The 23609-nt window shown below is 42.9% G+C and overlaps 2 protein-coding genes and 1 pseudogene across 4 annotated transcripts; 1 reads left to right on the top strand and 2 right to left on the bottom strand.

Annotated features, from left to right (window-relative positions):
* The first annotated feature begins 2578 nt into the window (after positions 1 to 2578).
* Positions 2579 to 8198, top strand: LOC100216609 (succinyl-CoA ligase alpha-chain 2). The gene is made up of 7 exons (NM_001143022.1): positions 2579 to 2833; positions 3999 to 4208; positions 4633 to 4803; positions 4889 to 5012; positions 5622 to 5683; positions 7367 to 7448; positions 7693 to 8198. Exons 1-7 carry the CDS (start codon positions 2627 to 2629, stop codon positions 7830 to 7832), a joined length of 996 nt encoding a protein of 331 aa, NP_001136494.1. The 5' UTR covers positions 2579 to 2626; the 3' UTR covers positions 7833 to 8198.
* Positions 8199 to 8312: 114 nt separating this feature from the next.
* On the bottom strand, positions 8313 to 12090 carry LOC100191220 (uncharacterized). 2 transcript variants are annotated; one of them, XM_020540263.3, is made up of 2 exons: positions 10587 to 12087; positions 8313 to 8770 (listed from the first exon to the last, which is right to left on the bottom strand). In XM_020540263.3, exon 1 carries the CDS (start codon positions 11858 to 11860, stop codon positions 10598 to 10600), a length of 1263 nt encoding a protein of 420 aa, XP_020395852.1. In that variant the 5' UTR covers positions 11861 to 12087; the 3' UTR covers positions 8313 to 8770; positions 10587 to 10597. The 2 variants fall into 2 exon arrangements, with proteins under 2 accessions (XP_020395852.1, NP_001130126.1); NM_001136654.1 differs by lacking the exon at positions 8313 to 8770 and adding an exon at positions 8980 to 9329 and having other exon boundaries at positions 10587 to 12090.
* Positions 12091 to 13169: 1079 nt separating this feature from the next.
* LOC103633341 (uncharacterized) lies at positions 13170 to 15384 on the bottom strand (annotated as a pseudogene). Its single transcript, NR_161410.1, has 4 exons — positions 15233 to 15384; positions 14811 to 14883; positions 14589 to 14636; positions 13170 to 13618 (listed from the first exon to the last, which is right to left on the bottom strand). The product of NR_161410.1 is annotated as an uncharacterized protein (transcript).
* Between the last annotated feature and the right edge of the window lie 8225 nt (positions 15385 to 23609).

Consider the following 23609-nt stretch of genomic DNA (forward strand, 5'->3'; position numbering starts at 1 on the left):
GAGCTAGCTGCACTTGACATAGCAACCGTTGAGGTAGAATGGTTGCGTGAACTCTTGATGGACTTGCCGGTGGTTGAGAAACCAATACCAGCTATCCTTATGAACTGTGACAATCAGACAGTGATTGCTAAAGTGACGAGTTCTAAGGATAATGGGAAGCCATCAAGACATGTCAAAAGATGATTGAAGTCTGTCAGAAAGTTGAGAAACTCCGGAGTTATAAGTGTGACTTATATTTCAGCAGATAAAAATCTGGCAGATCCTTTTACCAAGGGACTACCACGTAATGTGATAGAAATCGCATCGAGAGAGATGGGTATGAGACCCGTATAAGTTGCCATGGTGGAAACCCAGTCTATGTGATTGGAGATCCCGTGAATCAGGTCCTGGGAAGAACAAGCCATTGGTGAACTGAGGAGAGTAACTTTTGACCCTCTCTAAGTAAAGATGCAATACTCTCAAATGTTGTAAGGCAGGTTGGCTTTGTGCCTTAATGTGTTTTGTTGGCTTGTATTAGCAAAGATGTTGTCCTGCAGAACATTCTTGAAAAAACACACCTATATGAGTTAGACTGTCTAACATCGTAGTCTATGAGATCTGGGTGATCTCTAGTAAACTCATAAAGAGACCTTGGAGTACGACGTATATGCTCCACCCGAGAAGGGGACTACTGGTAGCCAAGTACTGGTCATGGCTTTAAGTAAAACCCATTCACACAAAACTTGCAATTCAAGGCATAGTCCATTGTCCAAGTTCCTACAGAACATTCTTGAAAAAACACACCTATATGAGTTAGACTGTCTAACGTCGCAGTCTATGAGATCTGGGTGATCTCTAGTAAACTCATAAAGAGACCTTGGAGTACGACGTATATGCTCCACCCGAGAAGGGGACTACTGGTAGCCAAGTACTGGTCATGGCTTTAAGTAAAACCCATTCACACAAAACTTGCAATTCAAGGCATAGTCCATTGTCCAAGTTGTGGGTTGGTGTAACTTGGAGTTCTAGGCGGAAGTTCAACTTAACAGTCTCTGCTGAAACACTAGTATATTAAACAATAGTGAACAGTGGCGAAAACTGCAGATAGACATTTGAGATCTGGTGGGGGATTGTTAGGATTTATGGGCTAGGCCCAATTGAGAAATTCAAATAAATCCCAAGAAAATCTCAAAAGCCCATATAAGTGTATGGCTAGGGAATGGTGGAACCAATAGCACCATATTGCTAGTCATAGTGGAGTGGAACTAGTTTAAATATGGAAGCCACACTCACTCACCAAGTCATGGATGAGAGGAGAGAGTGTGGAGAGCCACACACGCGCGCTCGCCTCGCCGGGGCGGGGCGAAGGGCGCGGGCGCACGACGTACGCGTGAATGGTCTGCCGAAATCTGGCCCCTTGCCTTGCGGGGGCGCGACTCCCTTTTGCCGGTTTAATTTTTTGGTTGCTTGGCTGTTAAGATCAGAATTCTAACCGATCCCTATAAAATCTAAACTGAACGCGAGATTTTCGTGGGCAGATAAGATCGAAGATAGCTATCTGGTCGCGGACTTGGCCCTATAAAAGGCGCCTGGCAGCCAGCATCCAAATCATCCTAGTTTTCGCTTTCGCCTCTCTTCACAACTGAGCCGCCTTCAGTTCTCTTCATCCCGACCGCCGACGTGCATCTGCGATCGGGAGAGCAGGTCTCCGGAATCCTTCGCCCTTCAAGATCCTGCATCGGGAGAGGGCGAATAAGGTTTTTGGGAAGCGTCCTCACGCAACTTCTCGCTGATTCCGCTGATCATCAATCCTGCTGCTTCGACATCGCCGACCCTGCTGATTCCAGCCTGCGCCATCTATCAGTATATCTAATCAGTACGCATCATCTGATTTGACTTTTTATTTCAGTTTTTCTGATTTGGTCATGATTTATATTCGGAGTTTAATCTGAAAATTGTCTAATTATTCAACAGTTAGCAGCTAAAACTGCTAAAACTAGCTGAGAGTTTTAGAAAGGAGCAGGAAATAGACCATCTAATTGTTAACAATTAGTTGTTAGTCGCTTAAACCCAATTAAAATCAACTGCTGGCTAACTAACAATTAGCTTTAGAGGTTTGAAATGGTCTATGTCATACACAACCTTAATTTTATCCATGTCATATATTTTAAAGATATATTCCCTTCATTTGTAACTTTAAGATATTTTAGTCTTTTCTAGATGTATAAATTTTGGTACGCACTTAGATGTACTATCAATATGTCGTTTAGGCTCGTGGCATTTGTGCAAGTGCCCGTTTAGGCTCGTGGCATTTGTGCAAGTGCGTATGTTTAATTGCCTGTGTGATAGGACTAGATACGGCCCTTAAAAAATGTGATGTTTCATGTTTGAAAACGACGAAAAAAGTTGATTCAAGATTAGCCTACGTTTGAAAATAACGACATAACAGGGGTCCCTAGCGAACTTTCACGCGCAACTTTCCCTGCAAGAATGGATCGCGAGACCAAGAACAGTAGACCAAAGACAAAGGAAGGCGAGGGCCACCATCCCCAAAACCCGTAAAAAAACCCGAATTGACAAATTGAGTCGACGGGGAAGGAAATAAAGAAGGGGAAGAGCACGCGCCGCCGCCAGCACCGCGTCCGCCATGGCCGCCTCCTCCCGCCGCGCGTCTCAATTGCTGGGGTCCGCGGCCTCCCGCCTCCTCCTCGGGCGGGGCTTCGCCGCGGCAGCCGCCGCGGCGCCCTCGCCGGCGGTCTTCGTCGACAAGAGCACCCGTGTGATCTGCCAGGGCATCACGGGGAAGAACGGCACCTTCCACACCGAGCAGGCCATCGAGTACGGCACCAACATGGTATGCCCTCGCCACTGCCACCCCTCGTTTGTCTCCCTTTGATGTGCCCCTCAATGGCTCGATTCGTGTGCTCCGTCCCGTGCCGCGCGATTCTAGGTGTTGGCAGAGCTCGTGCTGCGCGATCTCGTGGGTGCGAGGTCGCCGATCTCCATTTCCTCGGGCCTTATTTTTTTTGTTTGGTTCGTTATCATTTACTGAGTTGATTTTATTGCTAATCGATGTCAGTAACATTCTCTAGTAATATTGGTGCTTTTCACCATGCAATCTACTAAGCCAGCATTTGTCTGTAGACCTGAAGCATACGCATTTCTCAGGATGCATAAGCGTATATGGTTTGAGAAAATAAATCCTCACAGGAAATCTGATTTGAACCAAGGATCTTGAGATTGTGAGACCCATCATGAATGTTTAAAACCATTAAGCTCTTCTAAGTACAACCTAACAAAAAGGAACCATGTATGAAGATGTAATTATTCTTCACTAAAGTGGGGACAGGGCAATTTTTGTTTCCAATATGTTTTATGTAAATGGGCGGCAGTCCTCAGACAACCAAATTGTGATAATAGGAAGAAGGAAGTGAAGCACTGTTGAAGTCTGGTTTTTAGCATGAGGGTTTCATGGATCTGGCATGTTTTACATATATGTTGTTTTTTTGACCGGAAAACTGTAGGGGAAACCCCTGCAGCATGAATTTTCTTGCAAAAAAGGAAGCCCAAGGGCTTAAAAAAATGTACAGACCCAGCAACTAAATAATTACAAACCGACTAGGGGCCTGAAAGCCAGTATTTCTAGCCGCAGTAGTCACCGAGTTAGTTCTTAAGGGTGCCCACGAAATTCTCCTTCCAAGACCTGGACTCGGGGTCCGGATTTACATTTATGTTGTTGACCACTAGATTCATATAATTAACGTGTCACACTATTTCTAACAACGGAATTGAACCAGATGCTACATTTTCCTGCTATATGGTATTATAGTAATATTATTATGAATACAGCTGAGCGGTTCATGCTGCACAAAATATTTGAATAATGATTTGTATATTCCAACAGTATTTCAGTACATAGATATATCTTTTAAATCTAATATTGTTATTTTTTTTTAAAGTTTTGCCTGTAGCCTGTGTCTCTCTATCTCTTGTATTAAGGTTCTTTTTTGTTGTAACAGGTTGGTGGAGTGACTCCCAAGAAAGGTGGAACTGAACATTTAGGGCTCCCAGTGTTTAACTCTGTAGCAGAAGCTAAGGCTGAAACAAAAGCCAATGCATCTGTTATATATGTTCCACCACCATTTGCTGCCGCCGCTATAATGGAGGCAATGGAGGCTGAGCTCGACCTTGTTGTCTGCATTACGGAAGGAATTCCCCAGCATGACATGGTAATTTTTAACCATTTCTGTACCTTGTTAGTCATCTGAGCCTGGCAATCTGCTGAATCGTCTCTTGGTTTGGCAATCACTGCACATGTAAATTATAAAGTCTTTTATTTTTGGCAAAAAGACTAGAAAATAGTGTGAATGTGTGGTCAATGCTAGTTTATCTTGCGCAGACGGACATGTAGTAGGCTATTATTCTTTTTTGTGCAGGATGGGGCTCAAATTTTGGTAAATAGATGTAGGTGATCCAATTAGACACAAATTTTACCACCATGGTTCATTGAGCGGTTTGCTTACGGACATTCCTTTTTATGGCATTTCCCCCCTGCATATTGCTATTAGTTCATGTCATAAATCAGTTAGTTATATTTTGCTTTGTTAATGAAACTCCATGAGGTGACAGCATATGTTTCATTTGCAAATTTAGGTGAAAGTGAAGGCTGCACTAAATAGACAATCTAAAACTCGATTGATTGGGCCAAATTGCCCTGGTATCATTAAGCCTGGTGAGTGTAAAATTGGAATCATGCCAGGTTACATCCACAAGCCTGGGCGTATTGGGATTGTATCTCGTTCTGGTACCTTGACATATGAAGCGGTATGTCTGTTATTATTATTATTTGTATGTGCGAACCTAATTAGGTAATTGTTTGGTTAATGCATGTCTGATTTTTTGTTGACAGGTGTTTCAAACAACAGCTGTAGGCTTGGGGCAGTCAACTTGTGTAGGCATTGGTGGTGACCCATTCAATGGCACAAATTTTGTTGATTGCCTTGAAAAATTTGTCGATGACCCTCAGACAGAAGGTACACCGTTTGAGATTAAGGCCTCATATTTTAAGCAAAACTCTTCTTTTTTAAAATCTATTATGAAATCTTCCTGGATTCTGTACTCTTCTCTGTGGTATTAATCCCTTGTGTTTGACATTTTTGGGACTTGAATACTTAAAAAAACTCGGCCATGGAGGGAAAGACCGTCCATCCGGTATAATGCCTGGGGCCAGCACTCAAGGCTTACACAACCCACTTATGGCTAAGAAGAGACTGAAACATGGTCCTGGCCGAAAAAATCTCCGAACCTTAACCCCCCATCACTAGCGGGCCATCACCGCCCACTCTGCAACGGCCCAGCCAGAGGGTGGCACGCAGGACGTAACTCGTGAATGGGCGAGACACAACGAGAGGATTTTTTTAACCAAGCCAGAAATTCGCCCCCGAGGGGGATCGAACCCAGGACATGGAGGTTCTACTCGGAAACTTTTAACCACTAGGCTAGAGGCCCTTTCGCTGGGACTTGAATACTTAAACTGCATTTTTCTTATTTCAAATGCTACATCATATGCTTTTTTCAGTCAACACAAGCTCCATCCTATTTTGTATTGTTCTCAGTGTTCAATACTATTTTATGTCTTCCAGGCATTGTTCTCATCGGTGAAATTGGAGGTACGGCTGAGGAGGATGCTGCAACGTTCATCCAGGTAAGAGTGTGTTAGAGCATTAGTTTGGATGTTCTTTTTTCTGTATTATATGCAATATTGTTGTATTGATTCTGCATGTTGCAATACCCATTCCCTCATGGTTTAGTGAAGTTCCATGCAATTTCTATCTTGAGCACTCAAAATTATAACCTATATATTTATCTTCTATGATGTTTATTGCGGTTCAAACATGATGAATATTAAAACTGATGTCTTCTCAAATATTTTTCACCAGAGTATTTGATTGATGAGCCTGTGCTATTTCTAAACAGGGTATTTAATTTGTCTTTTTATGCATACCAGAGTACTAGACTGCTAATAAAAAGTACTCATATCCGTCATGTTGTTGGCCTTTATTTCACAAAATATTTCTGAACTGTTGTTTTGTTTCCTCTGGAGTATTTGAGTGTTGGCAGTTGGCACTATGTTTCGAAGATACATACCTCCCCTTTTGCCTTTCACAAAATACAATAATGCATATTTTGTCATGTTTGCGAATGATGAACCTGCTTATTCAGGAGGCATTGTTTGAAAGTAAACACAACACGTAAACAATTGCACATGTTATTGCCTCAAGTTAGCTACCTTGGAGATTATGCTTGTAGGAAAGACCCAGAATTAGGCTAGATGCCTTGGCTTTTATTTAACCTAGCATACCACAATCCTAGCTTAAGCTAGTCCATATAGTTCCTAAGTACGCTGCATTGTGGTGCGCATGTTCATCAATCTGATATACACATTCAGATTTAGTAAGATTACCAATCTACTTTTGCATATTTCTAACGCGAAGGGGAGCTGCATGCCATTGCATTAAGAGCTATTCTTGTGGTATTGCCACAGACCGAAGGTAGCTACAATGAACTCAAAAAAGTTTTCATGTGAAATGGAATGACCGGTGACTTTAGAAGTTTAAAAACTGATGCTTATGCTTTATTAAAGTTGAAAATGTTAGCCATAGAATCAAAATAGGATGGATAAAATGACGTCAAGCATCTGACGTTCTGTCTTCTGTGTGACAAGAGGGTACGAAGCTAAGACAAGTTTTATAGAATGACGATTAGAACTGCTATGTTGTATGGTGCAGAATGTTGGTTTAAAAAAGACTACATGTCCAACAAATAAGTGTTACAGAAATGATGATATATGTGATAGGCTTGGGGTAACACCAATTAAACAAAAACTTGTCCAACACTGGTTGAGATGGTTTGGACGTATCCAACGGAGACCTTTAGAGACACCAATGTATAGTGGGATTCTAAAGCGCGATAGCAATGGGAATAGAGGCAGGAGAAGACGGAGTTGACATGAGATGATGTAGTAAAATGAGACTTGAAGGAATGGAATATAACCAAAGATTTCTCCTTGAATAGGAGTGTATGGAAAATAACTATCCATGTGACTGAACCTTCTGTTGGGTTTCAACTCTAACCTATCGGAACTTGCTTGGGACAAAAAGGCTTTGTTGTTGTTGCCTTTGTATTAATGATTCCATGAAGGGATAAATTGTCACCAGTCACTTCTGAAGTGCTGTTATTGGTTTATAGGGATGCATGTCTTGTGTTTTGGTTGTTGGAGCTTATCTTTTTATTAGTGCTGAATAAAAAGTTACATTTTTATAAAAAATAAATAAGTTACACATCCTATCTGGTATCTACTAATTTCATCTGTTTTGAAATACCTCAGGAAAGCAAAACACAAAAGCCTGTTGTTGCATTCATTGCTGGACTTACGGCACCCCCAGGCCGTCGCATGGGTCATGCTGGAGGTACCAACCTAGCTCTTCATTATTTGCACTTTGGGATTCTTAATCTACATATTTTATCTCCATTCAATTTTACTTTTAATGTATTAAGTTGAAATATGATCTTTGCCTTTAGTTGAAATAAGTTACTGGGAACATCTTTTTTACCATTCTATTGTTCATGAGTCTGGGTGAATTTTCATCAGGTTTGGCACAAGTGTTGCATGTGCTAATCCAGTTTGATCCTTCTGTTGTGAACTATGTGCAGCTATCGTGGCAGGAGGAAAGGGTACTGCCCAGGACAAAATCAAGGCACTCAGAGAGGCTGGTGTTACCGTTGTCGAGTCACCAGCGAAGATTGGTTCTACCATGTTTGAAATCTTCAAACAGCGTGGAATGGTAGAATAGACACAGTGGTACAGTAGAGAGACATTGAGAAACCGCTTTTTGATGCTTGCGGGCAATCGCGAGCAATTCCTCGGTAGATCCTTCTCCCTGGCCACAAACAAAACTACTGAGGTTTTCTTTTCGTACTTGTCTTATCTTTGGAAGATGTCCTGGCCTTCTTCACTTGGATAACCTTTCGCTGAGCTCATTTCAATAAGACGTTTCGGAGCCATGGAAATGCTATGTCGCTTGGAGTCAATGTGGATGCCTAATTTCAAATTTTTATTCTTCATACATTTCATTCTAGGTTTACTTTTCTGTTTGCTTGTATTATATTATCAGCGCTACATTGCCCACACAGCTGTGGAAGATTGCTTTGCTTGTGTCATGTTTAATAGGTTTCTCACGACTCCGTGTTGGCTGATCATCCTCACTGAATCATTGAACTGTCTACAAATGTCCTCATTACTGAATACTCCTTCCAGAATGATAAGTGTATTCTTGTTTTCCACCACGGGAAAGCTGAATTTCATTATTTGACAGTAACAAAATTACAAAGGTTTGTAACTAAGAAAAAAGGAACTAAACAAACCGCATAAAAACACATTGGAATGAAAAGAAAACTAATCAAACCGCAAAAAAACACATTGGAATGAACACAGAGGGTTCATCCAATTGGCACAACATGAACTACACTGAGAGGCGTTACCTCACAACGTAAAGCGTTCATAGCCACACACAACATCTGAACCTTTACATGGCCAGATGGCTTTTAACAGCGCACAGGCTGTGCTCAGTTTTCAACAAAAGTCTCTCAGCATGGAATGCTCTGCCTTCAGATGATCGTCACCCTATTGTCACCTCCATCCATTCGATCTCACTGATGAAAGTGCAGCGCCGTCTTCTTGAAATTTCTGCGCCATGCTCCAGCTGAGCTGAGATGACTCCTTTTTATAAACCTGTCCAATATGTTAGCATAGCACAATATGATTTCAGTAGGTGTCTTGTTCTTTTCCCTTCAAAGCACACACCGTTTTTTTGGGTCTTCCACACTGTCCAGCAAACATAAGCTAAACCGATAAAGTGGATTTGTCTGTCCCTTGGTAACACCATTTAATTAACCAGAATAGGGTTAAAGAATTTGGCCTGACCGTCACCACAAAAATGTAAGCCAAAAATGTAACACCATTTAATTAACCAGAAGAGGCAGTACCACAAATGCACCAAAGCAAACTGGAAAACAACCTAGCAAAAAAGAAAAATAAAAGCACTTGCAGTACTGTTGCAATCACCCAAGCTGCATAGCATGGATTATCCATTCCTTCTGCCAAGTATACACAACAGAAGAAACCATTATTTTTGCTGGAATTATTCATCGAAAGAATCTCATTCATATCTTTCTTCAGTTATCGCAGCCGCTCAAGAAAGAGCCATCGCGGTTTTGAGTCTTCATGCAGGCCCGGGCGGACGCATGTGTGGCCGGTGCCCACGAACAGGGCCCCCAATCCTCCAAAGCCCCTAAAATAATAGTCACCAATAGTTTAACCAGTACACAGTTCAGTAATTAGCTCAGTAAGAAAAATATAGTGTTTGTGGTGACAATCGAGTACTAATCTCTCATGCAATATATGTACATTGTTTGTGGTGACAAACGAGTACTAATCTCTCATGCAACTCGTTTTGGCTGTATGGCGAAGTGCAGCTAGTGCACGCTGGCATAACATATGAGCGAGCGCTAAAATCACTTGTTATAGTTATTAAACCATTCCTCACATTAACGATTCAATCAATTTTAATAGACAAGATTAATCTATACCATCTATCCTTGACAAAGAAAAAAAAATAGTACATGGCCTTGAATTATGCCGGCCCAGCCCTGTCTTCCTGGATAGGAGCATCCGAGCATAATGGTACCAGGATCTAAAATGAAGTCCATACTTGACCTTTCAAACCATAAACCTTGACCATGACAAAAAAAAACTTGCAATGAACAAGCGAAAACATGAAGAAAATGGGAAAGTAACATCACACAGAAAAACAACATGGTAGAAATCAGTGGGTGGCATGTATGAATGAAAATACAGAAACCAGGCCCACATATAGTCTCTGCTTCGCAATTCCTAATTTTCTTCCGCTAGCTATCATATGAAACAAAGGTAAACACCATAAATCTCAAACAGACAGATGGAAAACCAGTCAAATTAAATCTGTTTCGAGATGACACTTAAGAACCCACAATAATCAACCATTTTGTATCTTCAAGCTGTACGGTTGAAATTTGGCCAGCAAGAATACAGTTTTACCTAAACTAAACTATGCAGAATGATGAAATAAACACTTTACCGACTAGAAAATATGCAAGAATACAGTTTTGTCTAAACTAAACTATGCAGAATGGTGAAAATATGGAACAGTAGAAGAGAGACGCTCCAGTGCTAAGAAAACAGCATTCAGCAAACAAACACTTTACCGAGTAGAAAGGAAAACCAAGGCTCTAAGAGGACGAATTATCTCATCCTTATGTCATCGTGGGTGCACTTCCAGTATCCACGAAAACTAAGGTCCTAAATCCAAACTGGTGCAGTCACACCGAAGGGGGATGCGCATTGTGTTATCATCCATGGTAACAATAAACATACGCAGATTTTTTTTTCATATAAAAACCCCGTTTAATGAGGATGGCTACTCACAATCATCCATCAGTTATCAATAATATTCTTCCTTTATCAGTAAATGACAGGTGTTCATTACGAAAACAAGTAACAGAATACTCACCTCATTAGTACTCAGCGCTCTAAGCTCAGTAGGTTTCCTGTGTACCTAGCAACTGCAGAGAAATGCTTTGACTCCAGTAAATCAGCAAGTGTGTTGGTTCTTGGATCATAAATCTGCAGGTAATCATGGTCTTGTTTATACAGGATGATCCTCCCGTCGCCAAACACAAACAAGGGATGCACGGGCTTAAGAATGGTGTATTTCTCAAACTGTATGCTGTACATTTTGACCCAGAGACCCTTTGCAAAGTCCAGTAGAATCCAAACATCAACATACGGAGCTGGGCCATGCACAACAGCCAAGGAGCGATTCAGGTTGGCTATTGTCAGTTGCTTTACATTAGGAAGACCAAGGTAGTAGAACATGAGATCAGCGTCATCAGGGAAGGTGATCGGGGGCCCCCGGATTGACGGTCCCCATGCCTCAGTCTCAAGGTCGAATGTAAATATCAAATCTTGCTCGGTAACTCGGTTGTCGAAGGTGATAGAATGGTGTGGACCAAAGCAAAGGCAGTAGACAACCCCATCGATTACCACACTGGTAAACCTACTAATCTGAATGCCTTTTTCAAGGGGCGCGGCTCTCCTCCACCCTGCTGCCCGGCTGCTACTGTTATCGGAGTTGAGCGTGCAGACCTCAAACATCCCCCGACCTCCAATGCCAACGGAAAAATGGAATAGCATTCGAAACATCTTGCACTCTCCTGTCCGGGCGACCTGTCCAAACAGATACTTGGGCTCGGTGATCAAGCTCGAAGCGAGCTCCACATGCTCTTCTGCGTAGCTGTCTGGTATGCGGTACACAGCTCCAGTAGCCGGATCGAATAATCTGTCCGGTAAGTAGTACACTTCCTCGCGAATCGGGTTGAACACTCGGTAGCTGCTGCGGCTGTCGTCGATTTTCCTAACACAGACGCGGTCAAGGGTCCCCCCGCCCCTCACGGCGGCTCTGTCGCCCTCCATTGTGGGCACCTTCTTCACGATTTGCCCGGAGAGATCCATGATGTCCACGAGCACGTCGCGCCCCGCGTCGTCCTTGTAGGCGGCGATGATGAGCACCGCCCGATGCCGCGCGTAGTGGGGCGCGGCGAAGTGCGGGTCGGAGAGGAGGGACCGCCACAGACGGCAGACCAGGCGGAGGCGGCAGAGCTCCTTGGCCTGGAGGCGCAGTAGAATCTCGCGCAGGGCGTCCATGGGCAGAACGCCGATGTCGGACGTCGCGGGAACCGGCACGATGCGCCGCTCCGGCATGGCGCACGGTTTGGACAGAGACATCCTTAATCACTTGAGACTTTGAGAGGTTGGGGGTGGGGGGGTGGCGCTCGCCACCAGCAATAACGGCCGGTAGCCAACGCCGGACGCGGCAGGGGAGCCGCAGGGAGGAACCGTGGTGACCGGTCTGTCGCGATTGCAGTAACGGCCGGTAGCCAACGCCGGACGCGGCAGAGGAGCCGCAGGGAGGAACCGTGGTCTCGCGATTGGGGACTCCACAATTCCGGGGTAGAATGCGGGAGTGGGCCGAAGAAGCGGCCTGCCACACACATATATCCAGTCATGTGACCAGCTGCTTCCGTAGCATTTTTTTCTTGAAACCATACGGCACACGCCGCCAGTCCGGTTCTGCTTCGTCTTCGTCTACTAGTTGAGTGCCCGTGCGTTGCGACGGCGTACAATTATTTAATAAATGTTAGTTACAAGGAAATATAATTTTTTTGCAAAGGTATTGATGATGGAAATAGTGAAAATATACGACGGTAGAAACAGTGGAACATGTGCTAACTCTTAAACTCAGTTTTATAACTCAGTTTTATACTGTATGTTGATTTGGGTACGTGATATTGAGAAGTTTAAATTTGGCTATAACATATGAACAATAACCAAGACTAACTAAATGAAAGTAAAATGAATATATCCATAATAAAAAAAGATACTCCCTCATACATTATTTGTATAGTGTTCATCAACATATAATGCTAGTTAGCTAGTAGTAGCCACACTGCCAGGGTTGCCCCATGAAGCGTATTCACATCCAAAACAACATACATTCATAAACAGATGGAGTATGTAATTGTACATGGGAATTTGATAGATAAGATTAAGTGAAGCAAGTTTGGATAAGTACAATTTATTTAAAAACTCATACAATGGATCAAATGTACTTGAGATACAATAGCTCAAAAGTTCTAACGTAATATGATAATGGCCAACACAATTTGCCCTCACATCACTTTACCTTTTCTATCGCTAGGATTGCTTTCTCCAAAATTTGTTTGAACCGACCCTCACTTATGCCATCCTTAGTTACCAAATACATAACAAAAAGAACATAGAGACAAAGACAGTCAACTGTTAATCAGTTGTACTCTAGCAATTTTTTGATCATAATATAGCGATCAAGAAATCAAATATAGCACAACGGATGTAACATTTATAGAAGATAGTTATATATAATATAGTTATACACACTATAAGCATCAATTAGGTAGGATCAGCAAATACTTACATAACGGATGGTTTACGACCATTTTGAAACCATTTAAACAAAATAGCGACTGCAGCACATAATTTGGTACACAATTGCATAGAAATTTGTAACATGTCACTGCAATTAGAATTGTACATGGGTATCTACCATGAAGCTTGGGAGAGAAGACATGTTCTGGAGTTGTTTGTTTTCATGTATACAGCTCTATGAAGTAGAATCTTGTAGCGCTGCACTTGAAGTTGCATATTGAGAGGAACTATGTTCATTGAATGGCCATAGCTTTTGTAACATACTATATGATACAGAGAAGACCTTGTGCCAAAAAAGGAGTAAATAAGAAGGCATCACCTATTGCAACTCCAGAAGCTTCCTCTCTAGATCCCTTACAACATCATGTCGCTCTAGTATTCCAACAGCAGTGTCCAGTATCCACAACTTAGAACACCACTATTGTCAGGCTCCAGCTGCAACCCTTCCTTCATGTTCGGCAAGTCTGTTCTCACCCTATTGCTGGCTGAAGACATTTTCTCCTTCTATATCCTCCCATCCTAGCATCCATCAGACCATCGGCCAATAAAACCAATAAGGGAATAGTAGTCAAAATGATCTGATGCTCTGTTGTTAAGGAAATATTGAACTTCATGCATGCAAGACCGGACTGTTAGTCAGCAAGGCGGTTAGATGGGATCCGGTGGTTTGTTGTTCACACAACATTAGATTCTGTAACTCAAGGCAGATTGCTAATATGATGTGGAATGTCTAATGAGAAATTAAAAGATCGCAATCTAGTTTTATCACTTTGACCAAATATCCAACAAATAAAAATGGTGAACTGGTGAAAGATCATTCTGGCAAAGGGAAATAATGACATATTACTATAGTTGCCTCAAGTTTTTTTCCTTGGGTGGGAGGGTGTAAGGACGTAAGGTATTTTGTATCAATTTAACAAAGGGAATGAACACTCTAAAGGCTCTAACAGAATATCCAGGTTTCCATTTATAGCAAGCATCATGTACTTCACCTATCAACTAAATACATGGGCAAAATGTTCATTGATGGTTACCAATATAAATTAGACATAAATTAGATTGGTGCTATAACAAAACAGAGAAAATAGAAGATAGGCCAGGAAGAACATGTCTTTAACATTCACAAATATAAAAACATAGTTACCAATATAACACAAATCAACTCGTTATTGCTAGAGTCAGTATTTGTCGTTTTATGCTCTTGGTATTAAAATGTTAGTATATAACAATTACATGGAGATGAATAACTTGTGGTTGCCCATCCGCCTACCCGATCAAGGACCAGACAAAAGCTTGCTGATCAAGCAAGTTACAAATCATAGACAATATAATTTCAGAACAAAAGCTTGCTGTAAAAGAAAAAACATTGATAGTGCGACTGTTGGGGCCGAGTGCTTGGCGGCGGATGGGCAACCACAAGTTGGCGAGAGTGTGCGAGACGGAACGGGGCGTGGGTGCGGCTGCTGGCATGAGACTGTGAGAGGGTTACCTCGAGGTTGTTGATCTCCTAGATCTTGTGAACTCCGTACTCCACAGCCTACAAACGACAGATAACTGATTAGGAATCAAAGAGAACCCTTGGGGGATCTGAAAACAGAGGGACTTTCCTGCCAGTAAAGTTATCCATGTGAAAAAAGGAGGAAGAAACTACCATCCACATGGAATAAATATAAATTACAGAAGATAAAGAGGAGCATTACAGAAAACGCACCTGATCCCTGTGAGCAAACCAAGCATCCAAGACTTCACACCCATTTATTCGTGGAGCCATTTAGTGGCGGCCTCTTCGAAGAATTTTAAAAAAGTTATGGCAAAAGCTATTTCATTTAGCAGTTGTATGAAAAATAGTAAATAGATTATTTACAAGAAAAATAACATGGTATATTGGAAAGAATTTCATTAACAGAAAGTACACGAACGCATACACGCTCAAGGCTTAAAAGAACATGTCTCCAGGTCCATTGCTTCACATCATCATTCAATAGATAGCACACTCACTAACATAATCAACATATGTAATGCTTTAAACATATAACAATCAACACCTCAACAATCATTCAATAATTTTTTACATTGTTCAGTTAAAATAAAGAACATAATAGAAGAGCATAGATTGTGGTCACCTAGATTCACCTCGGTCAAATAGTGGTGTTTACTGAGTCAAGCCTTGTGGTCTCCAAACAGCAAAACAATTGACAATACAATAGTGGTAGGTCCTCTGAGAATTGAAGGTGAACAACATTTCCATTGTCTGCCCATTATACCACAACAGTTCCAGAGTATGTAGATTTTATAAACAAAGGAGTTCCAAAGTTGAAGAAAAGAGTTTCAGGAAATCCATGATGACAGGGAAGGTTTGAACATCACAATTATTGAAGTCAAGGGTCCGCAACTTGTTACAGTTCAAAAATTTCCCTATACCTCTGTTGATGCTGCTTGTACCATCGCGCAAGCAGGTTTACCTGCTCTTTACACCAACATGCAAGAAGGAAGAAAACCCTTTGCACTTCATATGTGAGCTAGTGTCGTCGTCACTCTTTGTCTGCTTGATGGGCATTGTCATGAAACAACGGCGTATGACGGTATCAACGCATAAACTAATGCCTGCATCTAAGGTTAGATGATTAGATACAGAGTACAAAGGCCCACTATAGTACACCATGGTTCGGGGACCTCTGCCCATGATTTTATATACTATTGGTTTCTCTGTCAAATGAAGGCAATCAAGCATGTTCATGACAATCTGTTTGAACTGATAAATAAACAAGAATAAAGACAGCTCCCCCACACAAATGTTTTTGAACTGATCGAGCATCTAGCATAGTATAGGCATGATCACGTGTACCTTCAAAAAAGGAACCTACTTGTTACCCCCACGATACTACATAATTTTCCTTGTGCAAGAATCTAGCATAATCTGCTACTTGCATCCCTATCTAGCTTACCCGTACTTAAGCATCATCGATACAACAACCCATGGCAATTTACTACTCCAAGGTTTAGACAGACTATCAAGCATACAGAGACATGGCAGTGCCAGACTTGAAGTGAAACAATGATGGATAGGTTATATTCATAGAAATTAGTGTCTGCACCAGACTTATTTAATTAAAAGAAAACCATGAGGAGATCCAACCCTAAGAAAGAGCCTATTGGAATCATCAGAACGACTGGCTACAAGCATATCCCACAACTACCAGATTGAGGACTCAAAGCTCCCGTAATATATCGTCAGATCGAAGACTCAAAGCCCCCGTAACCCATAACCCATAATAAATTGTATATACCTTGTAAAGTATTGGAGAGCCAAAGTTGACGCCAAAGCATCAGTATTCCTTAGAGAGCACAATTGAGGATGGGGATTGGGGTGGCCCCAAATCTGTGTCTTGGGGTGGCATGGTATTTACGGACCACCATCCTCGGCGTCGATGGGAGTTGGCGTCGATTTGGGGCGAGGATTTGGGCTGCATGATTCTCGTTGATGGGAGGTTAGCGTCGATTTGGGGCGGGGATAACAGGGAGGTGAGAAGGACCGCCATCCTCGGTGATGGGCGAGCGATTTGGGGCGATGTCAGGGCCACACGCTGTCGTCAATGTCGGGGCCCCGCGCTGGCGACGATGGAAGGTGCTGTGATTTGGGGAACGGGGGTTGCAGTGGATGGCGACGATGGAAGGCGTCGCGATCTGGGGAAGGGCGAGGATGGTGGGGAAGGGCGGTGATGGCGGGGGCATGGTCAAGCAGAGGACAGTGTGGACGGCAGTGTGGCGGGGGCAACGGTGAAGCATGTGAACACCCACAATAGGGTCATATAGAGTAGTAGAGATATGTGTGAAATAAATCAAAACATCAAAAAAGCCATGTAATCTCCACATTTGAAGGAAGTATGAAACAACAAAGAAAAATAAACCCAAAAAATCATAGATTTGAGGTTTATAACATGAAATATGATTTCTTAATCATGAATAAATCAAAACAATGCAACTGAAATAAATCACAACTTCATAAGAAAAATATAAAGCATAAACATAACAATGCATTTTAGGTTTGAATCAATAATGTATTAATATATAATACAAACATTCAAACCAAATGAACAGTCGAATCTTGTGCAAAAATCAGGCCCAACGACATGCCATTCTCAATTCTTCCAGTTTTATCCTACCAATCTAGTGATCCAAACAGTTTAATTACAAGTGAATCAACAGAAAACAAGATCTACAGACTGCAAGTATAAAAATTAAGAGCAATGGTTGGAACATAGAAAATTGAGTTCACTAAACATAATAAGCATATCAAAGTCACAAAATGGTGAAGCAGTGCCCAGATTCACAGGAGCTAACAAATCTCTTTTTAGCCTCATACCAGCCAAGTGACATGCTAGAAACATAAGTGGCAGAAATATACTTATCCAGAGGTGCAGATCCTATGCTAGATTATTCATCAATATTTTCAATTCCTGGTGTGAAATTTGTAGGTACGAAAAAATATGCTGGAAATCCTATTAGACATTCCATGGAGGCATAAAAACCATGGTGAAAAAGTTAAAAGGAACACGAACTTAGGCATGAATTACATATACATAGGAATGTTTTTAATATGAAGTATATATAGCTTTCTTTTGCAGGAAGTATGAAACAAAAAGAAAAATAAACCAAAAAACAAAGCATAGAATATAAATTCGAGGAAAACTTGTGTACCATGATTATTACACGTGGTAGGAGAAAAAATTGTCGATGAGGCTGCGCTCGCCGCTGATTTCCAAGACCTTCGGAATCTCCTCGGGCCGGATCACGCTGTGTAAGGAACAAAAGTGATCAAAGAAAAGCATAGCTATAGAAGATGGCACCAGATTTCGAACATTCAGACTTCACAAAAATACTGAATTTAAGTAGCAAAAAAATATGAGAAAAATATTGTTAATGAAGTAGTAATAAAATTGCTCCATGCTAGTGAAGGTAAAACTACCAAAAAGAATTCTCAACAGCATTGCTCACAGTAAGTTCAAAACACAATTTTGAGTAAAAAAGGAGCATTTGAGAACACCATTCTCATTTTTCGATGACTAATGATCTCCCATGAATACAAGGCCATTGATATGTACTTTATTTCTTCAAATTAAATACAATTTAATGTCATTCAGCAGCAGAAATTGCCAAAACCTACATGCATAAATACAAGTATCAATTATACATTCATGGCCCGGTGTTCTTTCACAAATGAATTTTGAACTTTGTCTTTCAAGCAGTTGATTTTCTGAGCAAAGTACCATTCGGGGGCCCTAGGATGTATGTTGTATTTCTTACAAAAAGGAACCCATTTTATAGCGAACTCTGAAGCATCAAAAGTCAGTATAGCAGCTCCATCATAGTATACCTTGTCAACCGGATAGTCAACAGCAAGGATGGAAAGCACAATATTTACAGTGACAAGAGGAAGCTCCTTCATAGGATCCACTGTTCTGACAAAAATATCCACTGTACTGCATTCCAGAAGGCAATAAACTAAAGGATGATGATCTCAATTAAAGCTTGTTATTCCTCATTGAAAAATTTGCAAGTAAAACTGCCTTGGGTGAAGGCATCAGCGCAGGAGAATGCAGCTAGTCAAGCACGCAAGCGAGCAATTAGAGCAGCAAAGCAAGAAATGGTAGAATTAGAAGCAGTATGGGTATGGTACAGGTAGACAACCTAGCCCCCACGCTATTCGGTGGCTCACCTTACGATGGAGGTGGCCCATGGAATGACGGGCAGCTCCTCAGCGGTGATGGTCGCCGCCACCTCGCCCTACTCCTTTTCCATCTCCGGCTCCACGGTGGAGACCATCAAGACCGTGCCCACCCGCCGAGGACCCGTTGCGCAGGAAAGACTTAGCAAAGCGGCAGATCTAGTGAGACATTGTGTGGAGACGTGCGCTGACTCACCATGCCGCTTCAAGGACGGAGATGCCGATGGCAGAGAAGGTGCTGGAGGCGGCGGAAGGGGCACAAGCCATGGAGCGCCGCGTCGCCGTCACCATCCCACGCGAGCATCGTCAGGAGGTGGTTGCAGTGTGCAGGGAGGGCCGAGGACGGAGGCGCTGATGGAGACGATGATGTCGATGGCGGAGAAGGTGTAGGAGGAGGCGATGGGGGTGGACGCGGGCGACGAGAGGCGCAGATCCGCCAACGGTGCCGGGGCCAAGGTGGACGGGGGGCGGAGGCTGGGTGGTTCCATGCGCGAGTGCGGGGAGGGTGCGGATTTAGCAGAGGCGAGGGCACGCACGGGGAGGCGGGGGCACGCTAGCTGTGGACGCGAGGGAGGAGGCGTGCGCAGCGAGATTAGCGGCGGGCGGCGGGGGGAGGGCGGAGCCGTGGTGAGGGCGGTGGACGCCCTCCTTACCCTCTTAAGGAATAGTAGAGATACCTGCTCAAATAATCCTTTAGGTAGGAAAGTCAAGATGCTGTACTTTGTAGTCGACACAGAATTTCCCTGAGACGTACGAATAAAGCATGAAAAAGAATGTTAGACGTGGAACTAATATTAGATGGCAACAGTGAAAAGGAAAAGTAATATCCTGCCGATTTACTCTGCAGAATTGACAGCTTTCTTGGAGATTGCATCATATCATAAAATAAAATAAAAAGAAACAGATCAGTCATCATTGTCAAACAAACTACTACCTCCATTCAAAATTATAAGATGTTTAAACTTTTCTAGATACATTGTTTTTACTGTGTAACTACTAACTGGACATAGTACAAATCTAAGTGCATAGCATCAAATAACAAAGTTTGATGTTTCGACTATCAGCATCAAATAACTCTATAATCAATAACTGGTACAAACCAAAAATAGAAGGGGGGTGTCATTAGTGTGATGCACTCATGCACCAAAGTTCTTGCAAATACACTTAAATATACTACAGCTACAACACTTGCATAGCAAGAGAAGGGGGAAAATACTGTTAGTACCAATAGGACCCATTCAAATACAAACTTCAATGGCAAAGGGGTGAGATCAAACAAGTTTCAGAACAACTTCATGTGTTTATGTTCCAGACGTTGAGAGTCTCGTTATGGATGGAGAAGGCAGAGAGCAGCACCTGTAGGAGCGGCCACTGAGAGCACCTAGAGGGGGGGGGTGAATAGGTGATCCTGTATACTTCAAAACTTAAGCCACAAAACTTTGATTAAGCGTTAGCACAGTTAATGCCAAGTGGCTAAAGAGAAGATCTTGCACAATATGATAACTACAAGAAGTTCAACACAGAGAAGACACAGTGATTTATCCCGTGGTTCGACCAAGTACAAAACTTGCCTACTCCACGTTGTGGCGTCCCAACGGACGAGAGTTGCACTCAACTCCTCTCAAGTGATCCAATGATCAACTTGAATACCACAGTGTTATGCTTTTCCTTTCAATTTCCCGTTTGCAAGGAATCTCCACAACTTGGAGTCTCTCGCCCTTACACTTGAGATTCACAAAGAAATACAGAGTAAGGGAGGGAAGCAACACACACAAATCCACAGCAAAATGCGCACACACACGGCCAAGAAGCGAGCTCAAAGACTATCTCACAGTTCTCACAAGAACGGAGCTCGAATCACTTAGAATAACAAACGGATGCGCAAAGACTGAGTGTGGATGATCAAGAATGCTCAAAGGTTGCTTGGATGTCTCCTCCATGCGCCTAGGGGTCCCTTTTATAGCCCCAAGGCAGCTAGGAGCCGTTGAGAGCAAATCTGGAAGGCTGATCTTGCCTTCTGTCGTCGGGCGCACCGGACAGTCCGGTGCACACCGGACACTGTCCGGTGCCCGATTTCCTTCCTTAAACAGCGCAGTCGACCGTTGCTGATCTGGGAGCCGTTGGCGCACCGGACATGTCCGGTGCACACCGGACAGTCCGGTGCCCCCTTCCGACCGTTGGCTTGGCCACGTGTCGCGCGCAGAATCCGCGGCCGACCGTTGGCCCTAGTCGACCGTTGGCTCACCGGACAGTCCGGTGCACACCGGACAGTCCGGTGAATTTTAGCCGTACGCCGTCGGCGAATTCCCGAGAGCGGCCTATTCGGCCGAGGCAGCCTGGCGCACCGGACACTGTCCGGTGCACCACCGGACAGTCCGGTGCCCCAGACCGAAACAGCCCCTTGGCTGTACACAGCCACCTTTTTCCTTTTCTTTTTCTTCCTGTTTCCAATACTTAGACAAGTATATTAGTACACAAAACCAATGTACTAAGACTTAGAAACATACCTTTGCTCTTGATTTGCACTTTGTTCATCCATTGCATAAATTCATATTTTAAGCACTTGAGTTGGCACTCAATCACCAAAATACTTAGAAATGGCCCAAGGGCACATTTCCCTTTCAATCTCCCCCTTTTTGGTGATTTATGCCAACACAACATAAAACAACTAGAACAAGTGCAAAATCACTTCAAATAAAATTCAAATTGATTTTGACTCAATTTTGGCATATATGGATCATCCTTTGCCACCACTTGGTTTGTTTTTGGAAAACAAACTCAAATCTCTATCTCTATGTCAAACACACATATTGAGGCATAAAGAGAGTCATTCCGAAAGAGATTGATCAAAGATTTCAAAAACTCCCCCTATTTCCCATAATCAACATTTCTCCCCATACGAAGCCAACTTTTGACAAGAGAGACAATAAAAGAGTTTAACAAAACAAAAACTCTATTCTACTACTTTCAAAATCTCTCAAGTGCTACTACTTTCAAAATCTCTCAAGTGGTAGCTGATCCATTTATCCATTTATCGCTTTGGCCTTTATTTTCTCCCCCTTTGGCATCAAGCACCAAAACGGGATCAATCTTGGCCCTTTAACCCCATTGCCTCACCAAAATCTTCAGTAAGAATACAAAGGCAATAAGAGTTTAAAGATGAACTTGGAATAAGTTACCCTCTCATCGGAGTGCAGTGGAAGTCTTTCATGATCCAAGTCCACCTTTTCCCTTTCAATTCTCCTTCGAGACTAAATCATCAAACTCAAGCACATGGTTAGTCTCGAAAGGGTCAAGTTGTAACACATCTCCCCCTAAACATGTGCATCACTTTGCAACGAACTTGTGAGGTCCAGGGAGTGTTTGTACAACTTGAGCACCACGATAAGCAACAAAATGCAGAATGAACCTGATCAAAGGCATAAACACATGTATGCTATAATTCAATCCAAGTTCCGCGAATCTAAGACATTTAGCTCACTACGCAACCTGCAAAAGGTCTTCTCATCTAGAGGCTTAGTGAAGATATCGGCTAGCTGGTTCTCGGTGCTAACATGAAACACTTCGATATCTCCCTTTTGCTGGTGGTCTCTCAAAAAGTGATGCCGGATGTCTATGTGCTTTGTGCGGCTGTGCTCAACAGGATTTTCCGCCATGCAAATAGCACTCTCATTGTCACATAGGAGTGGGACTTTGCTCAGATTGTAGCCAAAGTCCCGGAGGGTTTGCCTCATCCAAAGTAGTTGCGCGCAACACTGACCTGCGGCAACGTACTCGGCCTCAGCGGTGGATAGGGCAACGGAGGTTTGTTTCTTAGAGTTCCATGACACCAGGGACCTTCCTAAGAATTGGCACGTCCCCGATGTACTCTTCCTATCGACCTTACATCCAGCATAGTCGGAGTCTGAGTATCCAACTAAGTCAAAGGTAGACCCCTTTGGATACCAGAGCCCGAAGCAAGGCGTAGCAACCAAATATCTAAGAATTCGCTTTACCGCCACTAAGTGACACTCCTTAGGATCGGATTGAAATCTAGCACACATGCATACACTAAGCATAATATCCGGTCTACTAGCACATAAGTAAAGCAAAGAACCTATCATTGACCGGTATGCTTTTTGATCAACGGACTTACCTCCTTTGTTGAGGTCGGTGTGTCCGTCAGTCCCCATCGGAGTCTTTGCGGGCTTGGCGTCCTTCATCCCAAACCGCTTTAGCAGATCTTGCGTGTACTTCGTTTGGGAGATGAAGTTGCCGTCCTTGAGTTGCTTCACTTGGAACCCAAGGAAGTAGTTCAACTCGCCCATCATCGACATCTCGAATTTCTGCGTCATCACCCTGCTAAACTCTTCACAAGACTTTTGGTTAGTAGAACCAAATATTATGTCATCGACATAAATTTGGCACACAAACAAATCACCATCACATGTCTTAGTAAAAAGAGTTGGATCGGCTTTCCCAACCTTGAAAGCATTAGCAATTAGAAAGTCTCTAAGGCATTCATACCATGCTCTTGGGGCTTGCTTAAGTCCATAGAGCGCCTTAGAGAGCTTACACACGTGGTTGGGGTACCGTTCATCCTCGAAGCCAGGGGGTTGCTCCACGTACACCTCCTCCTTGATCGGCCCGTTGAGGAAAGCGCTCTTCACATCCATTTGGAACAGCCTGAAAGAATGGTGAGCGGCATATGCTAGCAGGATACGAATAGACTCTAGCCTAGCCACAGGAGCAAAAGTCTCCTCGAAATCCAAACCTGCGACTTGGGCATAACCTTTTGCCACAAGT

The sequence above is a fragment of the Zea mays genome, chromosome 7 (genome assembly GCF_902167145.1).
Source record: "Zea mays cultivar B73 chromosome 7, Zm-B73-REFERENCE-NAM-5.0, whole genome shotgun sequence".
Lineage (NCBI taxonomy): Eukaryota > Viridiplantae > Streptophyta > Magnoliopsida > Poales > Poaceae > Zea > Zea mays.

Coding starts and splice junctions, on each gene's coding strand:
- LOC100216609 (NM_001143022.1), top strand. CDS start 2,627: ATGGCCGCCTCCTCCCGCCGCGCGTCTCAATTGCTGGGGTCCGCGGCC. Junction 2,834..3,998: donor TCGAGTACGGCACCAACATG/GTATGCCCTCGC, acceptor TTGTTGTAACAG/GTTGGTGGAGTGACTCCCAA. Junction 5,013..5,621: donor CGATGACCCTCAGACAGAAG/GTACACCGTTTG, acceptor TATGTCTTCCAG/GCATTGTTCTCATCGGTGAA.
- LOC100191220 (XM_020540263.3), bottom strand. CDS start 11,860: ATGTCTCTGTCCAAACCGTGCGCCATGCCGGAGCGGCGCATCGTGCCG.